The sequence below is a fragment of the Poecilia reticulata genome, linkage group LG19, assembly GCF_000633615.1.
Source record: "Poecilia reticulata strain Guanapo linkage group LG19, Guppy_female_1.0+MT, whole genome shotgun sequence".
Classification (NCBI taxonomy): Eukaryota; Metazoa; Chordata; class Actinopteri; order Cyprinodontiformes; family Poeciliidae; genus Poecilia; species Poecilia reticulata.
This window is the reverse complement of record NC_024349.1, coordinates 26,715,104-26,741,101: the sequence shown is the minus strand read 5'-3', so window position 1 is coordinate 26,741,101 and position 25,998 is coordinate 26,715,104. Positions and strand designations below refer to the sequence as shown.

General features: G+C 40.4%; 1 protein-coding gene across 2 annotated transcripts in view; it reads left to right on the top strand.

Moving 5' to 3' along the window:
* Nucleotides 1-25,998, top strand: part of ryr2a (ryanodine receptor 2a (cardiac)) — a 157,389-nt gene that overhangs the window by 83,494 nt on the left and 47,897 nt on the right. Inside the window, exons 40-66 of one of the 2 annotated variants that reach the window (XM_017310781.1) lie at nt 1,199-1,313; nt 1,428-1,560; nt 2,668-2,771; nt 3,920-4,055; nt 4,140-4,326; nt 4,623-4,734; nt 4,826-4,946; nt 5,124-5,293; nt 6,285-6,505; nt 6,658-6,748; nt 7,094-7,234; nt 11,301-11,464; nt 11,588-11,666; nt 12,971-13,060; nt 13,255-13,392; nt 13,864-13,941; nt 14,101-14,176; nt 14,558-14,681; nt 15,407-15,522; nt 16,165-16,229; nt 16,951-17,072; nt 17,259-17,308; nt 20,620-20,680; nt 21,709-21,947; nt 22,031-22,112; nt 22,418-22,548; nt 23,357-23,484. In XM_017310781.1, the coding sequence (XP_017166270.1) occupies nt 1,199-1,313; nt 1,428-1,560; nt 2,668-2,771; nt 3,920-4,055; nt 4,140-4,326; nt 4,623-4,734; nt 4,826-4,946; nt 5,124-5,293; nt 6,285-6,505; nt 6,658-6,748; nt 7,094-7,234; nt 11,301-11,464; nt 11,588-11,666; nt 12,971-13,060; nt 13,255-13,392; nt 13,864-13,941; nt 14,101-14,176; nt 14,558-14,681; nt 15,407-15,522; nt 16,165-16,229; nt 16,951-17,072; nt 17,259-17,308; nt 20,620-20,680; nt 21,709-21,947; nt 22,031-22,112; nt 22,418-22,548; nt 23,357-23,484 (3,274 nt within the window). The remainder of the gene's footprint in view (nt 1-1,198; nt 1,314-1,427; nt 1,561-2,667; nt 2,772-3,919; nt 4,056-4,139; nt 4,327-4,622; nt 4,735-4,825; nt 4,947-5,123; nt 5,294-6,284; nt 6,506-6,657; nt 6,749-7,093; nt 7,235-11,300; nt 11,465-11,587; nt 11,667-12,970; nt 13,061-13,254; nt 13,393-13,863; nt 13,942-14,100; nt 14,177-14,557; nt 14,682-15,406; nt 15,523-16,164; nt 16,230-16,950; nt 17,073-17,258; nt 17,309-20,619; nt 20,681-21,708; nt 21,948-22,030; nt 22,113-22,417; nt 22,549-23,356; nt 23,485-25,998) is intronic. The other variant, XM_017310782.1, reaches the window with a different exon arrangement.

Below are 25,998 nucleotides of genomic sequence, written 5' to 3'. Positions count from 1 at the left end.
ATAACTTTGAATAACATGTTAACTTTTAAGTTGCTAGATTGGAGGGGAAAAACCTATTTGCCTGTCATTAAAATATGTTTGATATTAAGGGCTAACCTTACAGTAATGGAGTTTAATAACTTTAGCTAACATTAACTTACAGCAAGGTAGTTAATGTTGCTGTAATATTAACAGCAATACGTCATTGCGCTGCTAAATACATAACGCTGAGTGGAGTGGTGGACCGCTCCAAGATGGCCGTCCTAAATCTCGTCAGCGACAATAGGCGAGAGCGGCCATGAGGCGTCTATTCTATGGTTCAACCGACCCCACACACGTAAAACGTGTGTCATTTGCCACAGTCCTCTACGTTTGTCTCAGTCTTCGCACGCAGAAGGGTTAAAACAGCCTTAAATAATGTTTCAAATGCTAAGTTCATACGTGCTTAGTAGACGTCTTGCTGTAAAACTTTAGGATCGATTAAATTAAGAAAATTAAGACTGGACAACATGGCAGAGCTATACAATATTACTACATAAAGCTAATTTTAAAGTTTAATCGGTGATACTTTTATAACAAATTTATGTCAGATCATGATTTCTTGGTTAATGACAAGTTGTCATAATGAAGACAATTTTGAATAATGTCAACTTTGTATTAAAAGTGTCATGATTTACCAAATGACACTTTATGACAACAGCCATAAATATTCATAAAAACTTACTGATGTTCATGACAGATGTTATGTCATGTTTATGACAGTGTCATGTCAGTCTTATTTACACCTTCAAATAAAGTGTTACTTTGAAAAAGACTTGAGCTTCAGGACAACCACCTTAAACATAAAGCCAATTATAATAGATCTAATTCACAGCAGGGACCCAGCACAGCTAAGGAGAATTAGCACAAATTTTACACAGGTTTTGCCAAGTGTAGTTTCAGCCCAGTATATCAGGTCTCTCCTAAAATGCAAAGTTGCCTTTCGTATTCTTTGTTTGTTCTGTCTAGTTATTCCACTAAGATATGCTGCTGCCTTTCCAGCTCACTCTTGAGAAATATATCTTTATGTCAGTATCATTGGCCAGATTAATTAAAGCTTTAATAATAAAAGCATAAAAGACAGTTGCTGTGCAGAGACAAGCAGGAATTTTAAAGAGTGCTTACTCAGTGTACAGATCTATGAGGAGTTTAGCATTGAAAATGTTTCCTTTTTCTGCAGTGATATAATGAACAACAAGGTTTTCTACCAGCATCCCAACCTGATGAGAGCTCTGGGCATGCATGAGACGGTCATGGAGGTCATGGTTAACGTTCTCAGTGGAGGAGACTCCAAGGTAGGCAGGCTGCAAAACCTCAATAAGCAAATAAATGTACATATGCGTAACTAGGAAGTGTTTTTTAAAATTATATACACAAACGCTTTTGTTTGTGGTTAAATGTGTTTACAGGAAATCACCTTTCCTAAAATGGTGGCCAACTGTTGTCGGTTTTTGTGCTACTTCTGCCGAATCAGCCGCCAGAACCAGAAGGCCATGTTTGACCATCTGAGCTACTTGCTGGAGAATAGCAGCGTAGGCCTTGGTAAGTAGAAGAGCTAACCACATTAGCTAATAGTTAACTGTAAATAGAATATAGAAAGTTACTTTAGGCTTTCCTGCGATGGACTGGTGACCTGTCCAGGGTGACCCCGCCTGTTGCCCATTGACCACTAGAGATAAACACCAGCACCCCTTTTGACCCCATTAGGAATAAGGGTGTGAGAAAATTGATAGATGGACTTTTGTTTTCAGTAATTTCACTGGTAAGTACAAATAGACCAATAGCAACCAAAACTGCAAAGATATGAAATCTTGGCAGGAAGACATTGCCCTCGCCCATTTAACAAAACTTCTCCTTCAAACTAGATGTCATGGGGTGTGGTTGGTGGTGGTGAGAATGAACGCTGAGACCCAGGTTGTGATGAAGATGATGATGAATTTAATGAAGACAGCTCAACAGTCCAGAACAGGCAGCACGGCAGAGAGTTAGCACACAGCTAATACCGGTAGCAACAAGAGCTAAGCAAACCAGGACTTCACAGTACAACTGGAGAGCTTCAACGTTAGACTATAGACGTGCGACCAGGATCTGACAAAAGACAGAGACAACAGGTGGACTAAAATACACACGGGGTAATCAAGGGGACGAGACACACCTGGGAACAATCAAGGGCTGACAGGACAGCAGGACTCAGGGAAACAGGACTAAATAGAAAATCCCAAGATTATTATACAGAAAACACAGATCGTAACACTAGAAGCAAGAAAACAAACTTACCTACAAGGAAAAAAATAACAATAAGAAAATCTCCTACACAACCATTCCCCTTTTCTACAAAGAACATTTCCTGGCTAAGAACAACACAGGAGAAAGGTATTCAGGATGAAATGGCCATGGAACGTCATCTACCAGATGGCTTAACCAAATCAGATAGATTTTTGTACATTTACATGAAAGACAAAACAAGTTTATCTTAAAGGATCAGTGCAGATCAACGGTCATGGGGAAGCATGATGATGCATTTCAGCTCTGACATGTTCAGAAGGAAAATGTTAAAAACAAAATGTAAACATGTTCTTTCTTTATATGATGGTACCAGTGCTCCTGCTCTCTGTTCTTCTGTTCTCCATTTTTCCTCTCTTCTCTCAGCCTCTCCTTCCATGCGTGGATCCACTCCTCTGGACGTGGCTGCAGCATCAGTCATGGATAACAATGAACTGGCTCTAGCTCTAAGAGAACCAGAGCTGGAAAAGGTGAGTTTTACAAATGCACTCATATAAGCATCCATGTGTCCTCCTCCATCTACAATAAGTCCAATATATTATGGCTGTGAACTACCTGTCCCTAACCGATTCAAGTAAGACTGGTTTTACTTTAACCACATTCATCTCCCAACTAAAAATCTTGCAGCTTTCCCAAAGCCCTGTCAGCCCACCACTGGGTGCTCCCACTGGAATAAAATGACATTAATTCAGTAACAAAAACCAGAAATCTACTGTGGCATCATCATCCATTTGGAATATAGATCTATTTACCTGCCACAGGACACTTGAACCTTTTCAGTCAGTTTTTAGCATCTAAAGTTTGTCAAGAAAAATTTGACAATATTTGCACAAAAGCAGCTAAAATTATGCAAAAAATTCTTTTACAGAACTTAAAGATGCTAAAGGAGCAAGAAGAGATAATTTCTGTAATTATTGCAAAGTGATCCATGAATCCAGAGCAGATAAAGAAATAGTGGTAACATATTAGCTGAAAACTAGTGTAACAGTCAGCACTGATCTTCAGTCAGAAGTTTCTTCAGAACCACTTCAGCCTGTAGGTCCTGACTGACAGCCATCATCATCAGGAATGAATCTTTGAAAAAATGTGGAAGTTTTATAGTCATTTTTGTACTGGAATTTGAATAGCAATGTGGTAAAAGACACCAGTAACACTCCTGTTATCTGTGGTGGGATTTTAGAAGATGTTGTTCCATTGCTGCATGGATGCGTTTTCATTCACTATGACAACAACAACTTTATACATAAACTTCAACGAAAAAAAAAATTATTGTGACACTTAAAAAGATGTAGTTTAAACCTTGCAATATTTTCATTGTTTTTCTTCTTCTCACTAAGGGACAGAACAATTCAAATAGAATATAAACATGAAAAATGTGATGTAACCATTTTTTTCCTCCGTATTGTCAGTGAATAAATACAGTAGCGTATTTTGAGACCTAATCCTGTGTACACACTTTTGCATGCACAGAATTTCTCAATTGCTTTTTGATTTTAAAACTTATATTATTAGCGTTTGGGATCTTCTCTGTCAGTTTATTTCAGGTTGTATTAGCTTTATTAGTTATATGCTCAGCTTTATTGACTGTATAGCTGAGCATTGTGTGACTGCTCTGAAGGTGGTGCAGTATCTGGCTGGCTGTGGGCTGCAGAGCTGTGTAATGCTGGTGCATAAGGGATACCCAGACATCGGCTGGAACCCTGTGGAGGGGGAGCGCTACCTGGACTTTCTGCGTTTTGCTGTCTTCTGCAATGGTGAAGGCAGAAACACTTTCATTACAGGCAGCTTTACTTGTCATTGATAAGTTTTTTGTAACTCTGTGCTTGTGACGTGAGCAGGGGAGAGCGTGGAAGAGAACGCCAACGTTGTGGTGAGGCTTCTTATTCGCCGGCCTGAATGTTTTGGCCCCGCTCTTCGAGGTGAAGGCGGTGATGGCTTGCTTGCAGCAATGGAGGAAGCCATCAGAATCTCTCAGGATCCTTCCAGAGACGGGCCATCTCCGGTGTCTGAGAGCAGCAGAACACTGTAAGACAACAAGCATTCATGTGTTAATAATGCTTGTGTTAATAATCATCACAGAAAGCTGTTAGTGGTTAATACAGCATGCGCCTTCTCTCTGGTAGTTACACCAATGTGCTTTAATATGAAATTTAATAAAAATGACACAACTCGATTCAAAAAGAAAAACTTTTGGTTTTTACCTGTTTATGTCTAGATGTATTCTCATGCTTGCATAACACCTGTTATGTTATTGCTATAAATCAAAGTATCATTAAGCTACTACTGAGATGAAGGGTAAATGGTGTGGTACTGCTGTGCAGCAGTGACATGCTGGATGAAGAGGAGGATGATACCATCCACATGGGCAATGCCATTATGACCTTCTACTCTGCACTTATTGATCTGCTGGGCCGCTGTGCTCCAGAGATGCATGTGAGTGCTTTAAACATAACAGAATATTAAACATGTCAGACTAAAACCTAGACGATTTTATTTCTTTAACCTAATGCCTGTTTTACACCAGCTGATCCATGCTGGCAAAGGTGAAGCCCTCCGCATCAGAGCCATTTTAAGGTCCCTGATTCCCATCGAAGACCTGGTGGGAGTCATCAGCATCCCCTTCTCCATGCCCAACCTGGCTAAAGGTAGGTCCAGTCTCAGCTCATACGCAGACAGCAGGAACAATAACTAACATAAATGAAGATGAGCAAACTCTACTTGGTCTGTGATTGCTCTGTATCATTGAGCTTCCATTTGAAGCATGTTTTTAAAGTATTTTAAAATGTTTTTAGACATGACCTTTTGTTCCTGTGCTCTCTCAGATGGGATAGTTGTGGAGCCAGACATGTCAGCAGGTTTCTGTCCAGACCATAAAGCAGCCATGGTCCTTTTCCTGGACCGGGTCTATGGTATAGAAGACCAGAATTTCCTCCTCCACCTTCTTGAGGTTGGATTCCTGCCAGATCTCAGAGCTGCTGCCTCTCTGGATACTGTAAGTAAGCTTTCCCTCCAATCTCCCTTGTGATGCCGGTCAACTTATTACATTTACATAAATTGGAGAAATATGCTGTAAGAGGCATTTCTTGGATAAAACATTACCTGAATCAAAGACATCAATATGAACAAATAAATAGTACTTATTTACTGGAGGTGACCTGTGAAGTACCACAAGGGTCAGTGCTGGGTCCTAAACTGTTTTTTACTTGATATAAATGATATATGCAAGTTGTTAGACCACATCTGTACATGAATATGTGGGACCCACTCAAAAACATTTTTAACTGAAAATCTTAACTGTTCACACACCAAATATACCTTAATAAACATTAATATTCATTAATATACGCAACAGAAACAATCTTATCTCTACAGTAGAAGCTAGTGTCCATAGTTTTTTTCTTGTCTCTGCTTTTGGGGGAATGTCCAGTCAGTGTCGAGGAAAATGAATGCTGCTCATTGGTTGGCTGCCAATAGCATGTCAAGTACCATTGTGCACAGCTTCCCAAGCTGCATTTTCTTACAAATCTTTAAATAGGCAAATTTTCCACAAATAATTTGGAGTTCCTTTGCAGATAGCAGATGCAGCTGGTCAAGTTAAAGATCAAAGTCTACCCAGTTAAACAGAAAACTGGATGTTTCCTTCTCGCTTTTAAAGATGTTTCACCTCTCATCTTTCAGTGATGGCTGAAAGCAAGTTCACATTTTATTCAGTTTAGAGAGGAGGTATTTTTTCAGACTGACTATAAAGGTGTTGAAATGTTTTGAACAACCATGAGATGAAGTCCAACTGCCTTCTGTTTGCTTTGGATGAATCAGCTTTGAGTAGAAAAGAATCCTAACCCAAATACTAAGTTAAAAAACTCATTGACACTGCAATGCTGCAGTCTCCATAAGGGTCATCAGATGTACAGCTCATAGCTGATGTAGACTTTTTTTTAAAATGTTGCACCACTCACTGTGTTGACCCTGTCCTGCTGTGCCAGGCTGCCCTCAGTGCCACAGATATGGCCCTGGCCCTCAACAGGTACTTGTGTACAGCGGTGCTGCCCCTCCTGACCAAATGTGCTCCTCTGTTTGCGGGGACTGAGCCGTTCGCTTCTCTGATCGACTCCCTCCTCCACACGGTGTACCGCCTGTCCAAAGGCTGCTGCCTTACCAAAGCTCAGAGGGACGCTATAGAGGAGTGTCTGCTGGCTGTTTGTGGGTAAGCTAATAAGTACAGTCTTACACTGACACTGGCTCTGTTGTTGAAGCCATATTTCTTGCATTTGTCAGGTTTTAAAGAGACATTTCCTAAAACTATATGAGTGTGAGAATAAATGGCCACTTCCTGTGTGTCTCCCTGATGTAATGCAGTAAGCTGAGGCCTTCAATGATGCAGCACCTGCTGAGGAGGCTGGTGTTCGACGTCCCCCTGCTGAATGAACACACCAAGATGCCTCTGAAGGTGACAAGCCTCTCTTTTCTCATCCTTACCTCATCCCCAGAAGAAATATGGAGATGGAATAAACCACTGTTTATGACATTAGTGTAGTTTTACTCCTATGATGTCATACGGTTAGAAGACAAGACAAAGTATATTAGATTTTTTATAGTTTTCATAATTCAGCCACTTTGGCAGAAAGTGGCTGCCAAAGTGGCAGCCACAAACACCGTGGTGTTTGTTTTAAGACAAACACCACGGTTTGTCTTAAAACCGTGGTGTTTAAGACAAACACCACGGTTGTTGAAGTTGCATTCAAGGAGAAGGTGAAGGTGTGGTGTTCGCTAATGAAGCGTGTTACTTTTCCAGCTGCTGACCAATCACTATGAGCGCTGCTGGAAGTATTACTGCCTGTCCGGAGGCTGGGGCAGCTTCGGAGTGGCTTCAGATGAAGAGCTTCACCTCTCCAGGAAACTGTTCTGGGGAATATTTGATGCTCTGTCCTGCAAGGTGAGACCTGACATTTCCTTTTGTCCTTGTTGCCTCACCAAAGCATCTGTTTTATAGTTTGTTCTGTGTGTATTAAGTGATAAGAACTGTTTTGTAGACTCTTGTTATGGAGGCTACATCAAAACCACTGTATTTATTGGAACAGTTTTCTTCGACTCAACATGTGAAAGACTGCAAGGTATTAAAATGTGGATCAAACTACACACTAATGTTATGTAATTTGTGCATTGTTACTTTGCAGATGTCATAAACAAAAACACTAACAACGCTCGAGCTTTATTTGCCACTGTTGACAGGCTCACAAATCCTCCAATGACGTTGCCACCTGAGCTTCAATCTAATGCCGCCTGCAACAAGTTTTCAAGTTTCTTTTTAGAGAAAATTCAAAAGATCAGAGGATTAATCTGCACATCCACTCCAAAGACAGTAGTAATGCTGTGCCCAAACAAAACAAATGCAGGAAAAATGACCCAATTTCAACTACTAAATTATAAAACCCTAGAAGAAATTATAAGTCAATTAAGCTCCAGTTCCTGCTGTCTGGATGTCCTACCCACACATTTCTTTAAGAAAGTCCTGCCTGTCATTAATGATCTGATCCAAATAGTAACTCATCGCTCTCTTCAGGTGTTTTTTTCCCCCAGGCTTTGAAAACAGCAGTTATCAAACCACTGATAAAAAAGAACAATCTGGACAAATCACTACTGCAGAATTACAGGCCGACCTCTGACCTCCCATTCATCAGCAAAATTATTGAAAAAGCTGTTTTTAAACAATTGAATAACTTCCTAACAATAACAAACTGCTTTGACTCCTTCCAGTCTGGTTTTCGTGCTCACCACAGCACAGAGACGGCCTAGTCAAAGTGTTCAATGACATTCATATAAATACAGACTGTGGGAGAACCACAGTGCTGGTTCTGTTGGACCTCAGTGTTGATCAGGACATTTTACTGAATCGACTGGAGAGTTGGGTCGGACTCTCCGGTCCAGTGCTCAACTGGTTTGAATCCTACATAAAGAACAGGGATTTCTTTGTTTCAATCGGAAACTTCTCATCAGAGAGGTCAAAGGTCACATGTGGGGTACCCCAAGGTTCAATCCTAGGACCCCTTCTTTTCAATATTTATATGCTCCCACTGGCTCAGGTTATAACAGGAAATAAGATCAGCTACCATAACTACGCGGATGATACACAGCTCTACATCACGATGTCACCAGGTGACTCTGAACCCATCCAATCACTGAATAGATGCTTAGAACAGATCAATGTGTGGATGTGACAAAACTTTATCCAGCTAAACAGAAACAAAACTGAAGTTATTATCTGTGGACCTAAAGAGGAGCGAACTAGAATCAATGCACAGCTTCAGTTATTACAACTAAAAACCAGCGATCAGCCCGAAACCTGGGAGTAGTGATGAACTCTGACCTGAACCTTCAGAACCACATTAAGACAGTCACAAAGTCGGCCTTCTATCACCTGAAGAACATCTCTAGGATTAGAGGACTTATGTCTCAGCACGATCTAGAGAAACTCATCCATGCGTTTATCTTTAGCCGCATTGATTACTGCAACAGCGTCTTCACAGGTCTGACTAATAAATCAATCAAACAGCTGCAGCTGATCCAGAAGCTGCTGCTGCTCGGGTTCTCACTAAAACCAGGAAGATAGAGACATAACACCAGTTTTAAAGTCCCTACACTGGCTCCCTGTAGCTCAGAGAATAGACTTTAAAATACTGATGTTAGTTTATAAATCACTGAACGGTTTAGCACCACAATACCTTAAAGATCTGTTATTACTGTACCAACCGTCTAGACCCCTCAGATCTTCTGGTTCTGGTTCTGCTCTGCATCCCCAGAACCAGAACCAGACGAGGAGAAGCAGCATTCAGTTTCTATGCACCACAGATTTGGAACAAACTTCCAGAAAACTGTAAAACAGCTGAAACACTGGGTGCCTTTAAATCTCAACTTAAAACCCACCTGTTTAGAGTTGCTTATGGCTAAATTAGGGTTAGAGTGCGGGTTTTGATGTCTTCCATCTTTTTATGTCTTTAATGTTTTTAATTTCTTCTTCTTTCTTTTCGACGTTTTAATGATGTAATGTTTTTTGTTTTTTTGTTTTTATTTTTATTTATTTATTTATTTATTTTTTTAAATCTCTCTCTTTCTCACTGATTATTTCTTTTTTTATTTTAATTATGTAAAGCACTTTGAAATGCCTTGCTGCTGAAATGTGCTATACAAATAAAATTTGATTGATTTGATTGATTGTAAAAAAAAAAAAAAAACTAATTGGAGATTATTTAAGTCTTCCAAAATACTTAAATAAGTTTCTATGACAACATTGAAACTAACCAAGATACAAGGAAGCTGACATTTTTGTCATTGCTTTATCTCATTTATTTTTGTGTGCGTATACGAATGTATGTGTGAAAAAGGCGAGTAGCTGTGTATTTAGGAAATGATTCTGTGTTTAGATGCTCTCAATAACGAAGTGTGCTCCTTCTTCTTTCCAAAAACTTCTCCATTACCAGAGGTTCTTCTAGCCAGGTAGAACAGATGGGTGCTCATTTACTCTAGTTTACACTCGCTGGCCACTTTATTAGGTACACCTTGCTAGTACCAGGTTGGTCCCCTTTTGTCTTCACAGCTGCCTTAATCTAATGGCATAGATTCAACAAGGTACTGGAAATATTCCTTAGAGAGTCTGGTCCATATTGACATGATAGCATCACGTAGTTGATGTGGATTTGTCAGCTGCACATCCATGATGCAAATCTCCCGTTCCACCTCATCCCAAAGGTTTTCTATTGGATTGAGATCTGGTGACTGTGGAGGCCATTCGAGTTCAGTGAACTCATTGTTGTGTTCAAGAAACCAGCCTGAGATAAACTTGTGCTTTATTGCGCATTATCCTGCTGGAAGTAGCCATCAGAAGATGGGTTGATAAAGAGAAGGACATGGTCAATGCTCAGGTAGGTTGTGACTAATGGGCCCAAAGTATCCCAGGAAAATATCCCTCACACCACTGCACCACCACCAGCCTGAATGTTGACGCCAAATTCTGACACTACCATCCAAATGTGGCGGCAGAAATTGAGACTCGTCAGACCAGACACCATTTTTCCAATCTTCTATTGTCTAATTCTGGTGAGCCTATGTGAATTGTAGCCTCAGTTTCCTATTCTTAGCTGACAGAAGTGGCACCCGGTGTGGTCTTCTGCTGCTGTAGCCCGTCTGCCTAAAGGTTTGACGTGTTGTTCAGAGATGCTCTTCTGCATACCTCAGTAGTAATAAGTGGTTATTTGAGTTACTGTTGCCGTTCTATCAGATTGAACCAGTCTGGCCATTCTCCTCTGACCTCTGGCATCAATAAGGCATTTGCTCCCACAGAACTGCTGCTCACTGGATATTTTCTGTTTTTCAGACCATTCTCTGTAAACCCTAGAGATGGTTTTTCGTGAAAATCCCAGTAGATCAGCAGTTTCTGAAATACTCAGACCAGCCCGTCTACCAACTACCATGCCATGTTCAAAGTCACTTAAATCACCTTTCTTCCTCATTCTGATGCTCAGTTTGAACTACAGCAGGTTGTCTTGGCCATGTCTACATGTCTAAATACATTGAGTGTCTGCTATGTGATTGGCTGATTCAACACTTGTGTTAAGAACCAGTTAGACAGGTGTACCTAATAAAGTGGCTGGTGAGTATATATTGAACTGTTTGAGTTAGTGGAGACATTACACATTGTGCAGGATCTTGGTCAGCTACTGTTTTAAATGTGCAATAGAAATAAACTTGAATTTGACTCATTGTCTTCATGTGGTTGCTTATCTCTAAATCGTTGCCAAGATTCAAAGCAACTGACTGGATTTACTTTAACTATACATAAACTAACAAAGGAATCCCAGCAACAAACCTCATCTGTAAATAAACAACAATGTCACTGAAGGTAATTTATATAAGGTGTATGAAGTGGCAACCTCAGCCTGGGATGGACTGCATCTGTGAAGTGCTGAATCTAAACCTGAATGAACACCTGTGTTTTAACGATGCAGCGTTATGACCAGGAGCTGTTTAAGCTGGCACTACCGTGTCTGAGCGCGGTGGCTGGCGCTCTTCCTCCAGACTACATGGAGTCCAACTACATGGCCCTGATGGAGAAACAGTCCTCCATGGATTCAGAAGGAAACTTCAACCCACAACCAGCAGACACCTCTAAGTATGTAACAAGACTCTAGTTACTATGTGCTGCTGCATTTATAGTGCTCTCAGAAATGCAACTTGTAGCATCACTTCTGCTGACTGACAAACTGTTGCTTAAACATCCTGTTTTTGTCTTTAGTGTAACTGTTCCTGAAAAGCTGGACTATTTTATAACCAGATATGCCGAGCACAACCATGAGAGGTGGTGCATAGAGAAGGTGAGAAGACAAGAAGCCTCAACATGTCCTACAGTTAGATTTTATCTATTTATTTGAACTATACACTTTTTCTTTCACTAAAACAGCTAACAGTTCATACAAACTGTCATACCAACACTGTGCACTTTATTAAAAATGTTATTTACACAGCATCACTCATACCCAAGGCAATCCAAAGTATCATACAGGAAAGACAGACTGAAAATAGCAAAGCATAAAAGAAAAGAAAAACATGTTATCAAAGCCATTAAAGAAACAAATGTTGAAGTAGTTTATTAGTGAGATTGTTTGATCAAAAACTGCAGAACAGTAACATGTTTTCAGTCCTGATTTACAGGAACCAACAGAAACACGTGTAATGTTTTCATCTTTTAGGTTCATTGTTTTCAGTTGCCTTGGTTTCAGAAATGTTGTAGATTATTTCTCAGCAACAAGAACAAGAATGAATGTGGTGGTGTCATACACAGGGTGGAGTCTCCCCACCACGTCACCAAGACTGCATGTCTGGAAAACATAGGTACCGAGGTGCAGGATGGGGCTCAGCACAAACCAGATGTTTAGTGTTTTTAGGAGTCCAAAGAGAGGTGGTGAACTTTTGTAGCCGAGGGAAAAGGTCAGAGCTTTCAAACTGAGTACAGTTGATTGTAAATAGAGAATGCTAAATCATCAGAGCTGTGCAGATCATCTGCTACTGATGAAAATCCCCCAACAAGTCCACCACCTGGCTGAGCTCATGTATCTGCAGACAGAGAAATACAGAATCAGGGTATGCGAAGATTACATGAACAGAGAGTTGTTGTAAAATACCGATAGGTTTGATTCACTGATTTATTTTTTTTATGTCTATGTAACTGGGTCTATATTAATAGTTTTATATTTCCACAAAATGTGTTCTTTTATGTATTTGTCTGCTTCAACTTGACTGTTGCTGTGTTCCTCTGTGTCTACTATAAGGGGTTTGGTTTTCCAACTCCGCCTTATTTTCTTCTTCTTTTGTTCAGGGCCCTCCAGGACTATTATAAATATTAAGTTATTAATTTCCTCTCCCCTTTTGTTATTCGTTCCACTGGGGAGAGATCGGGTTGGAGAACTGGAGCACATGCTAGGTGCTAATGCTAATATCTCCCGATTGACAGATTAAATAAACGGAGACCGCCTCCAAACCCAGACTTGATGTCTTGTGGTTTGTCTGATCACCACACAACACACACAACGCAGAAATCCACCGGTCACATCTAGCATCAGTAATATTACCAACAAACCAATATTCTATTCTTGAATGACTTTTCTTGAATGTTTTTCAGTTTTCCCATGGCTGGACATATGAAGAACACCTGTGTGACAGCAGTAAGACCCATCCCCTGCTGAAGCCGTACAAAGCTCTGTCTGAGAAGGTGCTGCTCGCTTTCCATCCCAAACCAATCATGGCTTTACTGTGAAACTAAAGCAACTGTACACAAACATCACATTTCAGTTTCACATTCCTTTTATCCTTAAGCTCTTATAAAACTTTGTCAAATATTTGTAGTTGTTTTTTGATATTTGGTTAGTTTAAGCAGTGATCTATAGCTAGCCTGTAACCTGGCAGGACAAGGAGGCGTACTGCTGGTCTGTCAGAGAGTCTCTGAAGACGATGCTGTCGTGGGGCTGGAGCATCGACAGAAACAGAGAGGGAGACACTGCCACCCTCCACAATAAATCCAGACGGATATCACAGGCCAGCCAGGTAGCCTAGTGGAGCAATTCATTCATTCATTAAATCATGCTAACCCGGTCAGTATGTGAATGGGAGTGATGATTATGTAGATGATCACAAAGGTCAGTAAAATCACTGTATGGGTCAATGAAGATCAAAGGCTGTGCAGCACCATTACTTAGGTATAAACAAATCATGATAAACCATTTGGTTCAAACTTTCTTGAGTTAAATAACCTGAATGTTATTTGGTGATTGTCGACTGAAAAAGTTTGCATGGATTACACACAGCATTCATTTTTGTGAATGTAGTGAGCAAAATAATGCGCCACAGTTTTTTTTGTGTGTATCATTTCTACACATGGCCCCTAATGTACTTTAAATCATTAAAAGCCTGACAGTACGATTACATTATTGCCCGTGAAGAGAAACTTCTGACCAGAAGGCTCTGTGGTCAGAAAATTCTTAGTGGTTTGTGACATTCTGCTCCTAATGTCCACAGCTGTCTTTTGAAGGAGCTCCAGCTTTCAGCCCAAGACCTGTTGACATGAGCAATGTTACACTGTCCAGAGATATGCAGGTAAATATGTTTCTATAAATAAACCATGAAAGTACAAAGCTACAGTAAACATGTGTAAATAATGTTTACTGTGTCTTAAATTAAAAATAAATGTTACACGATTCACTGGTGTTTGCAGTGTAAACGCAGCCACACATGATAATCATTTTGTTTTCCCAGTCTATGGCTGAGCTGCTTGCTGAAAATTATCATAATATCTGGGCAAGACAAAAGAAAATGGAGCTAGAAGCTAAAGGTAACAAGCGGCATAACACAGCCACACCACCACCACCATATGATGCCTTCTGTTATTTTAGTCTGACATTCATTTACCTTCCTAAATATTATGCGTAACTGTCAATCCAATATTCATTTTAGATTTTTTTAAAAATATTCCACCACAGCCAAACAAATAAGAGTCAGTTACTTAGAGTGGTAGTGAGAGACGGATTCCCCCAAAGTAAAGCTCTGCTGTCTTTAAAAAGACATCCTCCTCATTTTTTGCCTCCAGATCTTTTCAGACTGTCACTAAGGTAAAATGAATAACTTGAATAAAAACTTAGTTCTCTTTGGGGTTTTTGCTGCTTTAGATGAAATGGTTTAGGGTTTTTGTGTGTTTGCTCACTGACATCTTCAGGTGGAGGAAGACATCCTCTTCTAGTTCCCTATGACACGCTGACTGCCAAAGAGAAATCCAAGGACCGAGAAAAAGCTCAAGACATTCTCAAGTTTCTCCAGATCAACGGTTACATCGTATCCAGGTAGAAGCATGTCCATTCTTCCTTGGAGGCTGATTAGAACCTCAGTGAAGTATAGTGATATCTATGTAGATTTAATCTTTTTGAGAAAAATAATCTTTGCTGCATCTTTGGTGTACTTACACAATCTAATAATGCATTTTGCTGTGGTGTTTGCTGGAAAATCATCTGAACTTCTTAAACTGTTAATCCCCAGTCAAATTATATCAATAACTGCTACATCATGTATGAGCAGGCTATGCCTGTCCATACCTAGCCTTTGTTGGTTTCATCTCACTCGTACAATGATGAACTGCAAGTTTAACTAGCCATGAAAATATGGACAATGCATCGATGAGAACAGGGCCCTCTTTGTGCAACAGAAAATGTTTCAAAGAGGTTCTAATTCAGCTCAGAACTTCAGGATCATTTGTAGATTAACTAGGTCAGGAGCACTTCAAACAGCCCCATGCTAAGATAATACAGTAAATCTTACACTTAATATGCAAACTTTTGAAATGGTAATCTTTTGGAGTTCTGAAGAAATTTACTGCTTGTATTGTTTTTTGAGACAATTCAGAAAAGATGGATTATTGGAACTTCAGTTGTTTGAACCTGCTACTTTCTGACACTTCAGCTGATATTTGTTATTTAGCTACATTTACTTTAGAAAGTGTCAGTGTTGGGTCAGTGCATGCTCTACCTGAAATAGAAGAGACATGCTGGGCTGTTTGAATCTTCTGTTTCAGAGGAAAGAAGTCTCCAGAGCTGGACACTCCAGCAATCGAGAAGAGGTTTGCCTACACCTTCCTCCAGAAGCTCATCACATATGTAGACCAGGCTCATCAGCATATGATGGACTTTGGTAGGATTCTTCAGTTGTTGCCTACTTATGAAATATCACATGACCCCTATCATCAAATGACAGTCTCAACCATGTTGTGCAGCTGAACCCCCTACCAGTCCAGTAGAAGGAACTTATTGATACTAACCACGGTAGGAAAACATGGTAGCTCAGTTAGTCAGAACACCGACCCACACCTCCAACAGTTTCTACTTATACTGCTGGGCTGGCAGCAGTTCATTACATATTCAAACTTGCAGAACTTTAAAATGAACTACTTAGAGCTACAGTCCTGGACATTGTTGTCAAGAGAGACAGGCTTAATTTCTAAAAATATACAATGCATTACGAATAACGTCCTGTTTAAGTGATTGTTTGATTATTGATATTAACTAATATACTAGCTTTGTGTTATACATTTTAACCAGAAGGCCACATGCACTGCCTAAACATAAGCATTATTCCTCACTGTTTGACAATAAATCAGACTCAAAGTATAGTTTTTTAAAAACAGAAATTATTTCTATATCCAAGGTACTGAACACATGAGTTTTTCTGAAGAGTTCTTATTACCTTCTCTAAATTGACAAATTGAGGAAAGAGTTTAATGCATGTAAATGTATGCAGATCTCACAGTTTGTTTCTGGTCTTTTTGTCTTTCAGATGTGGGAGCAAAGCTGGAAGGAGGAAAGATTCCTCATGAACAGCAAATAAAGTTCTTTGGAAAGGTCACACTTCTTTTAGTTTGTTTTTATTCAGTTATGGTTTTTATAGTATTTTTACACTTTGCTGTGTTTCAGAAAGTCCTAATCTCATCCCCACAAGAAATCTGTCAGTTGATGAATTATCAATTATTGGCCAATTATCAAATGGAATTATTAAATGAAAAATAATTCTCAGATGCATTTCAAAGGGAAGTTTGAGTTGTAAGTCATTTTTCTTGGAAATTTTTGGAAAGCAGAAATTCCTTTATTTCAACCTGCCTTCTTGCTGGTAAATACCACTGTAAGTTTTCAGTCTAAGTAAAACATCAGCTCATGTATTTATTGCTGAATATTTTAGAAAGGTGGATTTGGAGATGTATAATGATTTAGAAAGTGTCAGTGTTGGGTCAGTGCATGCTCTACCTCGTAGCTCTGACTGAAATAGAAGAGACATGCTGGGCTGTTTGAATCTTCTGTTTCAGAGGAAAGAAGTCTCCAGAGCTGGAGGTACATATTAGGTGATGAAAAGTAGTGCGTGTGAGCACTGCTGGTCATCATTTGAGCTAACTGTTTGGGCAACAATCTGTAATTATGTTTAAAATGATGCAAAAACCTGGGGTGTTCAGAACAGTGTTGACTTGCAGGGGAGGAACAAAAAGATTCCCCAAGCCCTAACCCACCCCAGTAATGTTCTTGTTTGATTAATAAATGTATTTATGCTGTCTGTGCATCATTTTACCACCAGGTTGTTTTGCCATTGGTGGATCAGTACTTTAAAAACCACAGGCTGTACTTCCTGTCCACAGCCATTCATCCAATGAGCAGTGGAGGCCATGCCTCAAATAAGGAGAAGGAGATGGTGACCAGGTGAGAACCACAAACCCAGCTAGCTTCAGACTATGTTGGAGCAGAAATATGTTCCACTCTGAGGAAAGTCTGACAGCATCTTGTAAATGATCGTCTGTACCTCCAGTCTGCATTTCCACATCTTATCTTTATAGTCTTCCTTTTACTAATTCAACTTTCTCATCCCAATTTTGTGAATCTTTTCAGTCTTTTTTGCAAACTTGGAGTTCTTGTCAGACATAGGATATCCTTGTTCGGTAAGGCTGCTTGATCCCTTGCTCTAAAATGCTTCTGTTACTGTTTTGCCAACAATCTTCTTTTGGTTTGATGGAACTGGTGTGTTGCTGTTTTTCTTGGCATGTCATCACCTTCTAAATCTGCTCAGTTAGAACAAAGCAGGAATCATGACAACACAGTTTACTGGATGGTAAATTGTTCCAGTAATTATTGCTATAAATGATAATATTGTTGTTTTGAGACCATCTTCAAGCAATATATTGATTGTGGCAGAATAATGCAAGTTTACCCTCTGACAGACCAATAACCTTTTGTAAAGTTATTTCAAACTAGAGCTGGAAGAAATTTTAAACACCCCAAATAAAACACAACCAAAAGCATTAAATAAAAGGGAAATAAAAACCACCTTCAGCTGAAACTAAATAGATTATGATATCTATGTAAATTAAATAGCCCTTCAAAAATATGAATCATCATACTGGAAATTATTGAACTCATTTTAATTTATCATGTAATGATGTGATCAAAAGCACTGTGGCTAACATTTTGCTAACATTTGATTTTCATACTTTTGTGCCCAACCTTTGTAATCTCTAGTGGTCATTGGCCATATCAATATTAGCACCCATATATGGAGAGAAATCTCTTATGGTGCTAAAGGGCACTAAGGCTGGAAGCAACAACCCCATCAGACCTCTGACAGGCTGGGCTGTCTCAGCTGCTTATTGCATCTAAGGTGCCTTGCTTCGAGGCACTAGATCAGTATACTGACCACCGCTGCTCTGTAGACTGTTATAGGATGCTGGTGGTGAACAGTGTTTGTCTGCTTGCCAATGGTGATCCTTCACCTGCTGAGGTCTTCACAGGCCTCTGCTTAGAGGACCTTAGTGCTAGCCTCTCCATCTGAGCTGCTACTGCTGAAGGGTCATGACCTATAGAGCAGAGGTTCCCAAACTGTGGGGCATGCCCCCTGGGGGGGCGCGGGAAGCCGTCTGGATGAAAAAAAAAAAMAAAACATGAACGCTGTATGCGCTGGGTTTTTACCTTAGAATGGCCAACTCTCTGTTATTCCTATGTCAATTTGATACAGTAGGGGCTTCCACACTACCCATATCTGTGTCCTCTGTCACAGCAGTTAAAACTGTTTAATCCGTTAATAACATGTGGTAACCTGTTTTTCCGAGCCGCCTTTAAACGCCACATGGCGCTACGACGCTCGCGCTGGGTTTTCACCTGTGCGGCAGTGAAGGAGACCTGCTGCTGCTGGGCGGAGCTACGCAGGTGTGTTAGAATCATGGCAGCAAACCAGCAAAACTTAAAGAACTTTTCATAGTTTTCCCCCAAACTAACAGACTGTTGAGTAAAGCTGTTGGATGCAGGTAAAGTCAGCTAAAAGATGACTAGCTAGCTAATATCAAAACAGCACGTTAAGCTTAACAAGTAGCCAGTAGGCTACCGATGTTGTTGTCTACAGACAGGGTGTCTCTAAGAATCCTCTCTTCCCCTCTTTCTCGTTCAATCATACAGCCATTTGTAATCCATAGGGTACCGCTGCTATAGAGGGTGATGATAATCTCCTTTGTTTTATGCAATAAACAGTTTATTCCAATACAGACTGACTGTGATCTCAGTCTGGAGCCTTACAATCCAGAGACAAATGACAGTAGGGAAAGCCTCTGATAGTTTGTGTGTATGATGGGATTACATGCCGAGCTAAAATCACTGCACAATTGCGGTACAGATGAAGACTCAGACTCAGTGGTGTGTGCTTTAATGGTTACTGAGGTCAGCTAGACATGATGCCAGTCATTCACAAGGTCAAGCTGACCAAGGTTCCAAATTTTGTCTGGTTTGTTGTCCAATTATGATGCTCATGTGTTTTACATGCAGATTCTGCACACCTGATCTTGTGTAGACCAGACACAGATACTCTGTGTATTCTGACATTTTGGTATTTTTTTATATTTATCTATAGTGGCTCCTGAATGGTACAGCATGTGCAAGTATTTCATTCTGAGTGCCCTGGTGTAGGATGACTATGTTAGGTAAAACTTTATTAATCCTGTAGGGAAATTAAGGTTGTCTGTTGCTCACACATTAATTCACATCCACACAGCATTAAAAATCGTACAACTGGAAACATCTATAAAAGGTACACAATATACATACATTAAAAAGTGGTCTAGTAAAGAAGTTAAATACATTAAAATGCTAATTACTCCATCTCTCTCCCTTTTCCCTCCCAGATGTTCCTTTTCTTGACCAACTCTGATTATTCCACTGCAGCCAGCAGACGTGCTGTAAACTTTTCTTACTTGTTGGCAAAATCCTTATTCTCCTTTCTATATGTTAGCCTTGAGGAAAAAATGTTCATCTCGAGCCAAATCTGTCCCAGCTACTCATGCAGTGGCATAAATGCTTTCCACTTCGTCTCTTGCACCTCCAAACAGAGGCTGATTCATGCCAGAACTCACTAAGATACTCAACGGTTTTAGTAAGGAAGTGTGTGAGATTGTAAAACATTTAGTTAGTTACAATAGTTAAACTGTACAGCTTTAATTATGATAAAAATCAATTTAAAAGTTCATCTTGCAGAGCACTAGACATGGTAATATCTTTACCGTCTTCATACAGATGAGAGTAAACATACAGTCAGATCTGCTTGCCGAAGTGTTTTTATTTTTTCTAGCATTTCCTTTATTATCCAGAGACTCCAACATATCAATCTACTTTCTGTTCAGTGTCAGCTGCCCATGCTGCCATCACTCCACACTCACAGTCCAAGTAAAATAAGAAGCACACCATCCGTTAGTTCTGGGATCCGAACCCATACATCATCTGATGTTCATGATGTAGTAGAATCTAGAGCCATACCAGATACCTGTGTATCTTTAGTTAGAAAACACTAAAATACAAAAGTATATTTAAAAAACCCAAAGAAACAAGTATATCCCCAAACCTAATATATAAATACAAAATAGAATTTACAAGGCTTCTACTGTTTTTCACCCAGTCTATGAAAAAAAGTTCCCCACTGTCCCACTACATCATCTTTACTCTCATCTGTAGAATTTCAATGTCACTTAATTTCAAAGATGCCCTTAGTAGCTTTATAGCTTTACATCTAAGGACATCTGTGTTTATATGCATGCTTTCTGTTGTGTGTGTGATTTATTCTACCATCCACTGTGCCCATGGTAAAATCCCATCAGAGCAGTTTCTAAGCCAGGTCTGTGTGCTAAATTAGGCAGAAGATGGTGTCAGCGACCCCTACTGACAGACTGTGGTTCAGGTATTTAGCTCATCATGTGGTTTCTGCTCTCCTCTCCAGGGAACAATGCAACATCAATCGTCAACTGTCTGCAGATACTAGGACAGAGTCTAGATGCCAGGTACTGTTGGTTTTTATACAAAACTTGCAAAATATTAATAAATTAATAATTAGCTGTCTGCATATTTCACATCGATATAATTTGGCAGTGTACATCAAAAACTGCTTCGATTAATATAATAATATTTAAGCACACAATTGTTATCTTGAAGGTCCTACTTATGTCTCCCAGTAAAGCCTAGAGGGCCACATAAAAACGTATGGCGGGCCGCATTTGGCTCCTGGGCCTTGAGTTTGACACATGCATTAGAACACATGTCTTGATGAGTCCTTTATGTCAGCTTAAAAGTACCTTTTGAAAACAACTTTTAAGCAGTTAATAAACACAGTTTTTATTAAGCCCATATTCCTGGTTTTAAAGTAGTTTTTTGTTGATCTGGTGTGCTATTCTAATTACAGTGTACATTAACCCTTGTGTGTGCGAGGACTGAGGCAAACGATACAAGTTTTAAGGGTGTGGGGTCGGTTGGACCCCATTTGTAAACACAAGGGTTAAGCATGTAGACTGTAATGTCTGTAATGTTTCAAATATGAAACTCATGTTTTCATTAGCTCTAAGCCAGGGGTGTCCAAAGTGGGTCCTGGAGGGTCGGCATCCTGCATGTTTTAGTTCTCTCCCTAGTGGTTGTAACAGCCTCCTCAGCAAGTCAGTGTTCTCCTTAGGCCTCTAATGAGCCATCATTTGATGCAGGTGTGTCAAACCAGGGAGAAAACTAAAACATGCAGGATGAGGGCCGACTTTGGACACCTCTGCTCTAAGCAGACAGTCATCATTAAGGCTTTCATTAAGGCAAATGTTTGACTTGGTGATAAACTTTCTGAAATAAATGAACTTTTCAATAATATTCTAATCTATTAATTGGGTCTTTATATCCTAATAATAAAGAAAGCAAATGTGAACACATGTAGTTTGAATAGTTTGAGACTGTCAGCTCTCAGACAGTCTCAAACGTAAATTAGTAACATGAGCTTCAGATCTCCAAGTCATGGTTCTGACCATGGCAATAACACCAAACATATTTCTTTCAGGACAGTAATGAAGACTGGGCTGGAGTCAGTGAAGGCAGCTCTGTGGTCCTACTTTGATAGTGTGGCAGAAGATTTGGAGAAAACTCAGGAGAACCTGAAGCTGGGCCAGTTCACCCACTCCAGAGAGCAACCACGTGGTGTCACTCAGATCATCAACTACACCACCTTCGCCCTGCTGCCGGTGCTCTCCTCCCTGTTTGAGCACATTGGGCAGAACATGTTTGGAGAGGACCTCATGTGTGCGTAATGACATGAGTTTGACTATATTTGTTCTCCGAGCAGAATGTTAATGTTTAAAAAATTCTTGTCTCTTTTGTTCTAGTGGATGAAGTCCAGGTCTCCTGCTACAGAATACTGAATAGTCTCTACTTCCTGGGAACCAACAAAAGTATCTATGTAGAGAGGTACTGAATATCCTACACTTCTCAGCTTCAATTAATAATCAGTTTACATTTAGTGGCTTAGGCTTATTTAGTAAATGAGGGAACGGTCCCAGCCCGATGCGTTGTCCTGCCTCTGCCTGGCTGGGCTGCTGGGCTGGACCTCCTCTGCCTCTAGTTGTGCTAGTGAATTACCTCAGATATAGGGTCAGTAGTTTGTTTTGGTCAACTCAAATACTTGGTTACAATCTTCCCATACATCCTCTGTATTTACCCTCTGTCACATGATCTAACTTCACCACTTCCTTTCCTGTTTCCATGCACGTCAGACAGCGGCCAGCTTTAGGAAAGTGTTTAGCTGCCTTCTCAGCAGCCTTCCCTGTCGCCTTCCTGGAGCCACAGCTCAACAAGTTTAACGGCTTCTCCATTTACAACAGCAAAGCAAGCAAAGACAGAACAGGTACTCTGCTTCACATTCAGCAGCCTTATTTAATGACAACAGTCAAATCAATTCACCTCAACATCTTTTACAAGTACTTTTACAAAAGCAATGTCTTTCATAGAATATAAAATCACTGCCCAACTTGGTTTATTGAAGACCTTTATGAACTGGGAATTAAACATTTAACAATGTGATGAGGATGGAAGGTATAACAACATCTTTTTGTTGTAAAAGTACCAACATAAATCAGAGATAAACATTTTATTTAGTGATGTACATCTTAACACTGCTGGCAATGCAACATAGTTTAATCTATAACTTACATTTTGTAGATTCTTCTGGATTATAATCAAGTGGCAGCAGTGGTTGTGAGAGATTTACTCAGTATCACAAATGGCATCAGCTAACTTCACCATTGTCAGAGGTAATGAAAGTAACTTTTAAGCAGTTAATAAATTGAGTTTATTAACTGCTGTGCTGGTAGATTGAGAGATTTTTAGAAATCCACATCAAAAACTCAAAAAAGATAAAACTAAACAAGGCAGAGAGTGCGTGTTCTGGAAGGGCATTATGAAGTAAGTGGTTGAACTTATGTATTTGTGGGAAAGGAAAAACGAACCCAGGACAGCTACATGGAGGCCTGTTAGCTGCTGTTCCTGGGGCCCCTGAAAGTATGACGAGGCTTAATAACAGCAACGCTAATTAGTGGAACAGACAACACATCTCAGAGCCTACAAAACCAAACAAGAGAAAACCCAGACTTTGTTTCTCTGTATTAGATTTCTGCATCACTTTGTGACACATTGCCATACTTTTCTGCTCTCAGCTTTGGGTCTGCCAGGGCCAGTTGGGGAGGTGTGTCCTTTGGTTCCAAACCTCGAAAAGTCTCTGGAAGAAATCATGGAGCTGGCTGAGTCTGGCATGAAGTATACTCAGATGCCTCATGTAATGGAGGTGAAACACTCATTTTTCAACTTTACTCATTATCATCAAATAGGTCAGCTTCCTCAGGGTGAATCATGTTTCCATTTCTTGGAAGCTCAGTCCAGGAGTGATCAAAGGCCAGTCCAGAGAGGTACTACCCTGCAAACTTTAGATGCATCCCTTCTACAAAACACCTGAATAAAAGGAATAGCTTGTTAGCAGGTTTCAGGAAAACTGATTGACTGCAGATGAGGGAATTCAGGCGATCATTCTGGTGTGTTAGAGTCGGGGTGCATGTGAATGCAGCAGGATGGTAGGTCTGGATTGGACCTGGACTCCTCTCCCCTGCCTGTTTGTTGTCTCCATGTGTTCTGAGAAAGAGCTTATGTTGCCTCTGTTACACTTTCCCAACAATGGAACCAGAGCCATACATCGACTCAGTTGGATAGGGAGGTGATGATGACACAAGTTTGGGCAACCAATCAGTAATTAACACTGGGAAGACTCAGAAATCATTTCCAAAGAGAAAAAACAAGAAGGTGAGAGAGGATTTAAATTTGAAGCATTTCCTCAACCAACAAAATAATTGCTGCACTGTTTGTTCAGCATTATTGTTTTGAGAAAAATAGATGTGGAGACTTCCAACACAGATGTTATACATTTTGCTCACTCCAGACTTGTCCTGTCATCCTGCACTGCTGGCTTTATTCTACAGAAGATGCAGACAGTAAACAATAATTCCAGAGAAACCTAGGGTTTGTGGGTTCACTCTTTGAGACTTCACTTGTTGGGCTGGGGTGGGTGGGTTTTGTTTTTCCAGTGTCATTCAGTTTTCAGCTATCTTTTTATTTTCCGATAGTCTCTTTAACTTTACTTTTGTTTTCTGTTAATCTTTTCAGTGTTTTGTTCTGGAAGGGGAGTTGGGAGAGGAGGGGGATAAGGGGTGAGATGGTGTGAGTAGTAAGTCATAGGTGAGGGAGGATAGATGTTAAAAGACCAGTTGTGAGTAAAAAAGCGGGAAGGGGGAGAGAGGTGGATGGGGGCGGGGGTTGTTTGTATTGAAGGCAGAGGTTGGAGAGTGTAAAAGGGTAGAAAGAATGATTTTTCTGTTGGTTTTATGGTGTAATGGGGTTTTGTTTTGTTGTTTGTAGGGGTAGATAGTCTCTTTACATCTTGCGATCACCCGAGGCTTCAACAGGTGGGTGACCGAGGATCTGGCTAACTAGGTTTGTGGGAGAACATGCTTCACAGAAAAAAAAAGCCTTATGCCATTGTCTCAGAGGCTAACACAGACTCTAGCAACAATGACCACAGCGATCCCAAGGGGAATATCCCAAGTTGTTACCTGGTGAGGTTATGCATTATGTGTGGGACCGCAGTAGTTCAGGAAGTAGGTGTTTTCGCATAACCACTGAGTGACCGGTCCAAATCCCCATTCCTTGAATCTCTGTCACTTTACAGATATGTCAGTGGGCAAGACATGTCAGGCTCCAGTGGAGGACAGCCTTAGTGCTCTTAGTCTGCCCCAAAAATAGCTGAGTAGAATAGAAATATCCTTTATTGTTTTACAGTGGAAATATTTAGGTGTTACTGCAGCATAGGAGCAGGCAGGCTCAAACATCTGTATCAATGAATGTGCCCTTTTGTCATAATGTGAGGTTCCAGGACTCGAAGGCAAGCAACAACTACAGACACCAAACTCAGTTTAACAGATTTATTGAACAATAATGGGGGGAAGGATGGAGAGGTGTAGACCAGCGGCAGCAGGAAGGAACCAGGCCAGAGGAAGAACTGAGAAATGGGTGAGTGGTTAGACAGAGGAATAATGACAGGAGTGATGGTGTGACCTGGTGAAGGCTTACGGTTGGAGGGTTCAGATGAGCGGAGGAGGGTACAGCAGTTGGGGCAGTGAGGGGGTTTCCAGGTGGAGGAGTTCCAGCAGGTAACTCAGGGTGGACAGGCAGCAGCAGGGTGGTGGTTGTGGAGGAATCCAGGGGCTAGGCCTAGCAGAACAGCGAGGATCAGGTGGTCCAGGTGGATCAGACTCTCAGAGAGAGGTCAGAGCTGGTTCTAGGAGGAAGGAAGAGATGGAAGAGGCATCAGGAACAAGTAAAACACTTGAGACACAGCACTAACAGCTAGAGTGTACCACTGTAGAAGCGGAACCATCTGGCATCTTCTTCCGGGAAGCCACTCCTATTTAAGGCCCTTTCTGATTGGAGATGATGAGCACCAGCTGGATCCCATCAGCCTGCCACCCTGAGAAAGTAGAGCAAACACTCCCCTGCAGAACCCAACACTTTGCATTGAACATTTCAGCAACCAGGCAGTTCAAAGTGCTTTACATCATAAACATACAAAAATAATATGATAAAATAAAACATCATACAGTCACCAAATGAAAAACCAGTAACAAACAATACATTTTATCAAGTGCCAAAATGTCAAGTGATCATCAATACACATCAACCATGTGTATTGATGATCATCAAATTCATCAATACACATCAACCATGTGTATTGATGATCATCAAATTCATCAAT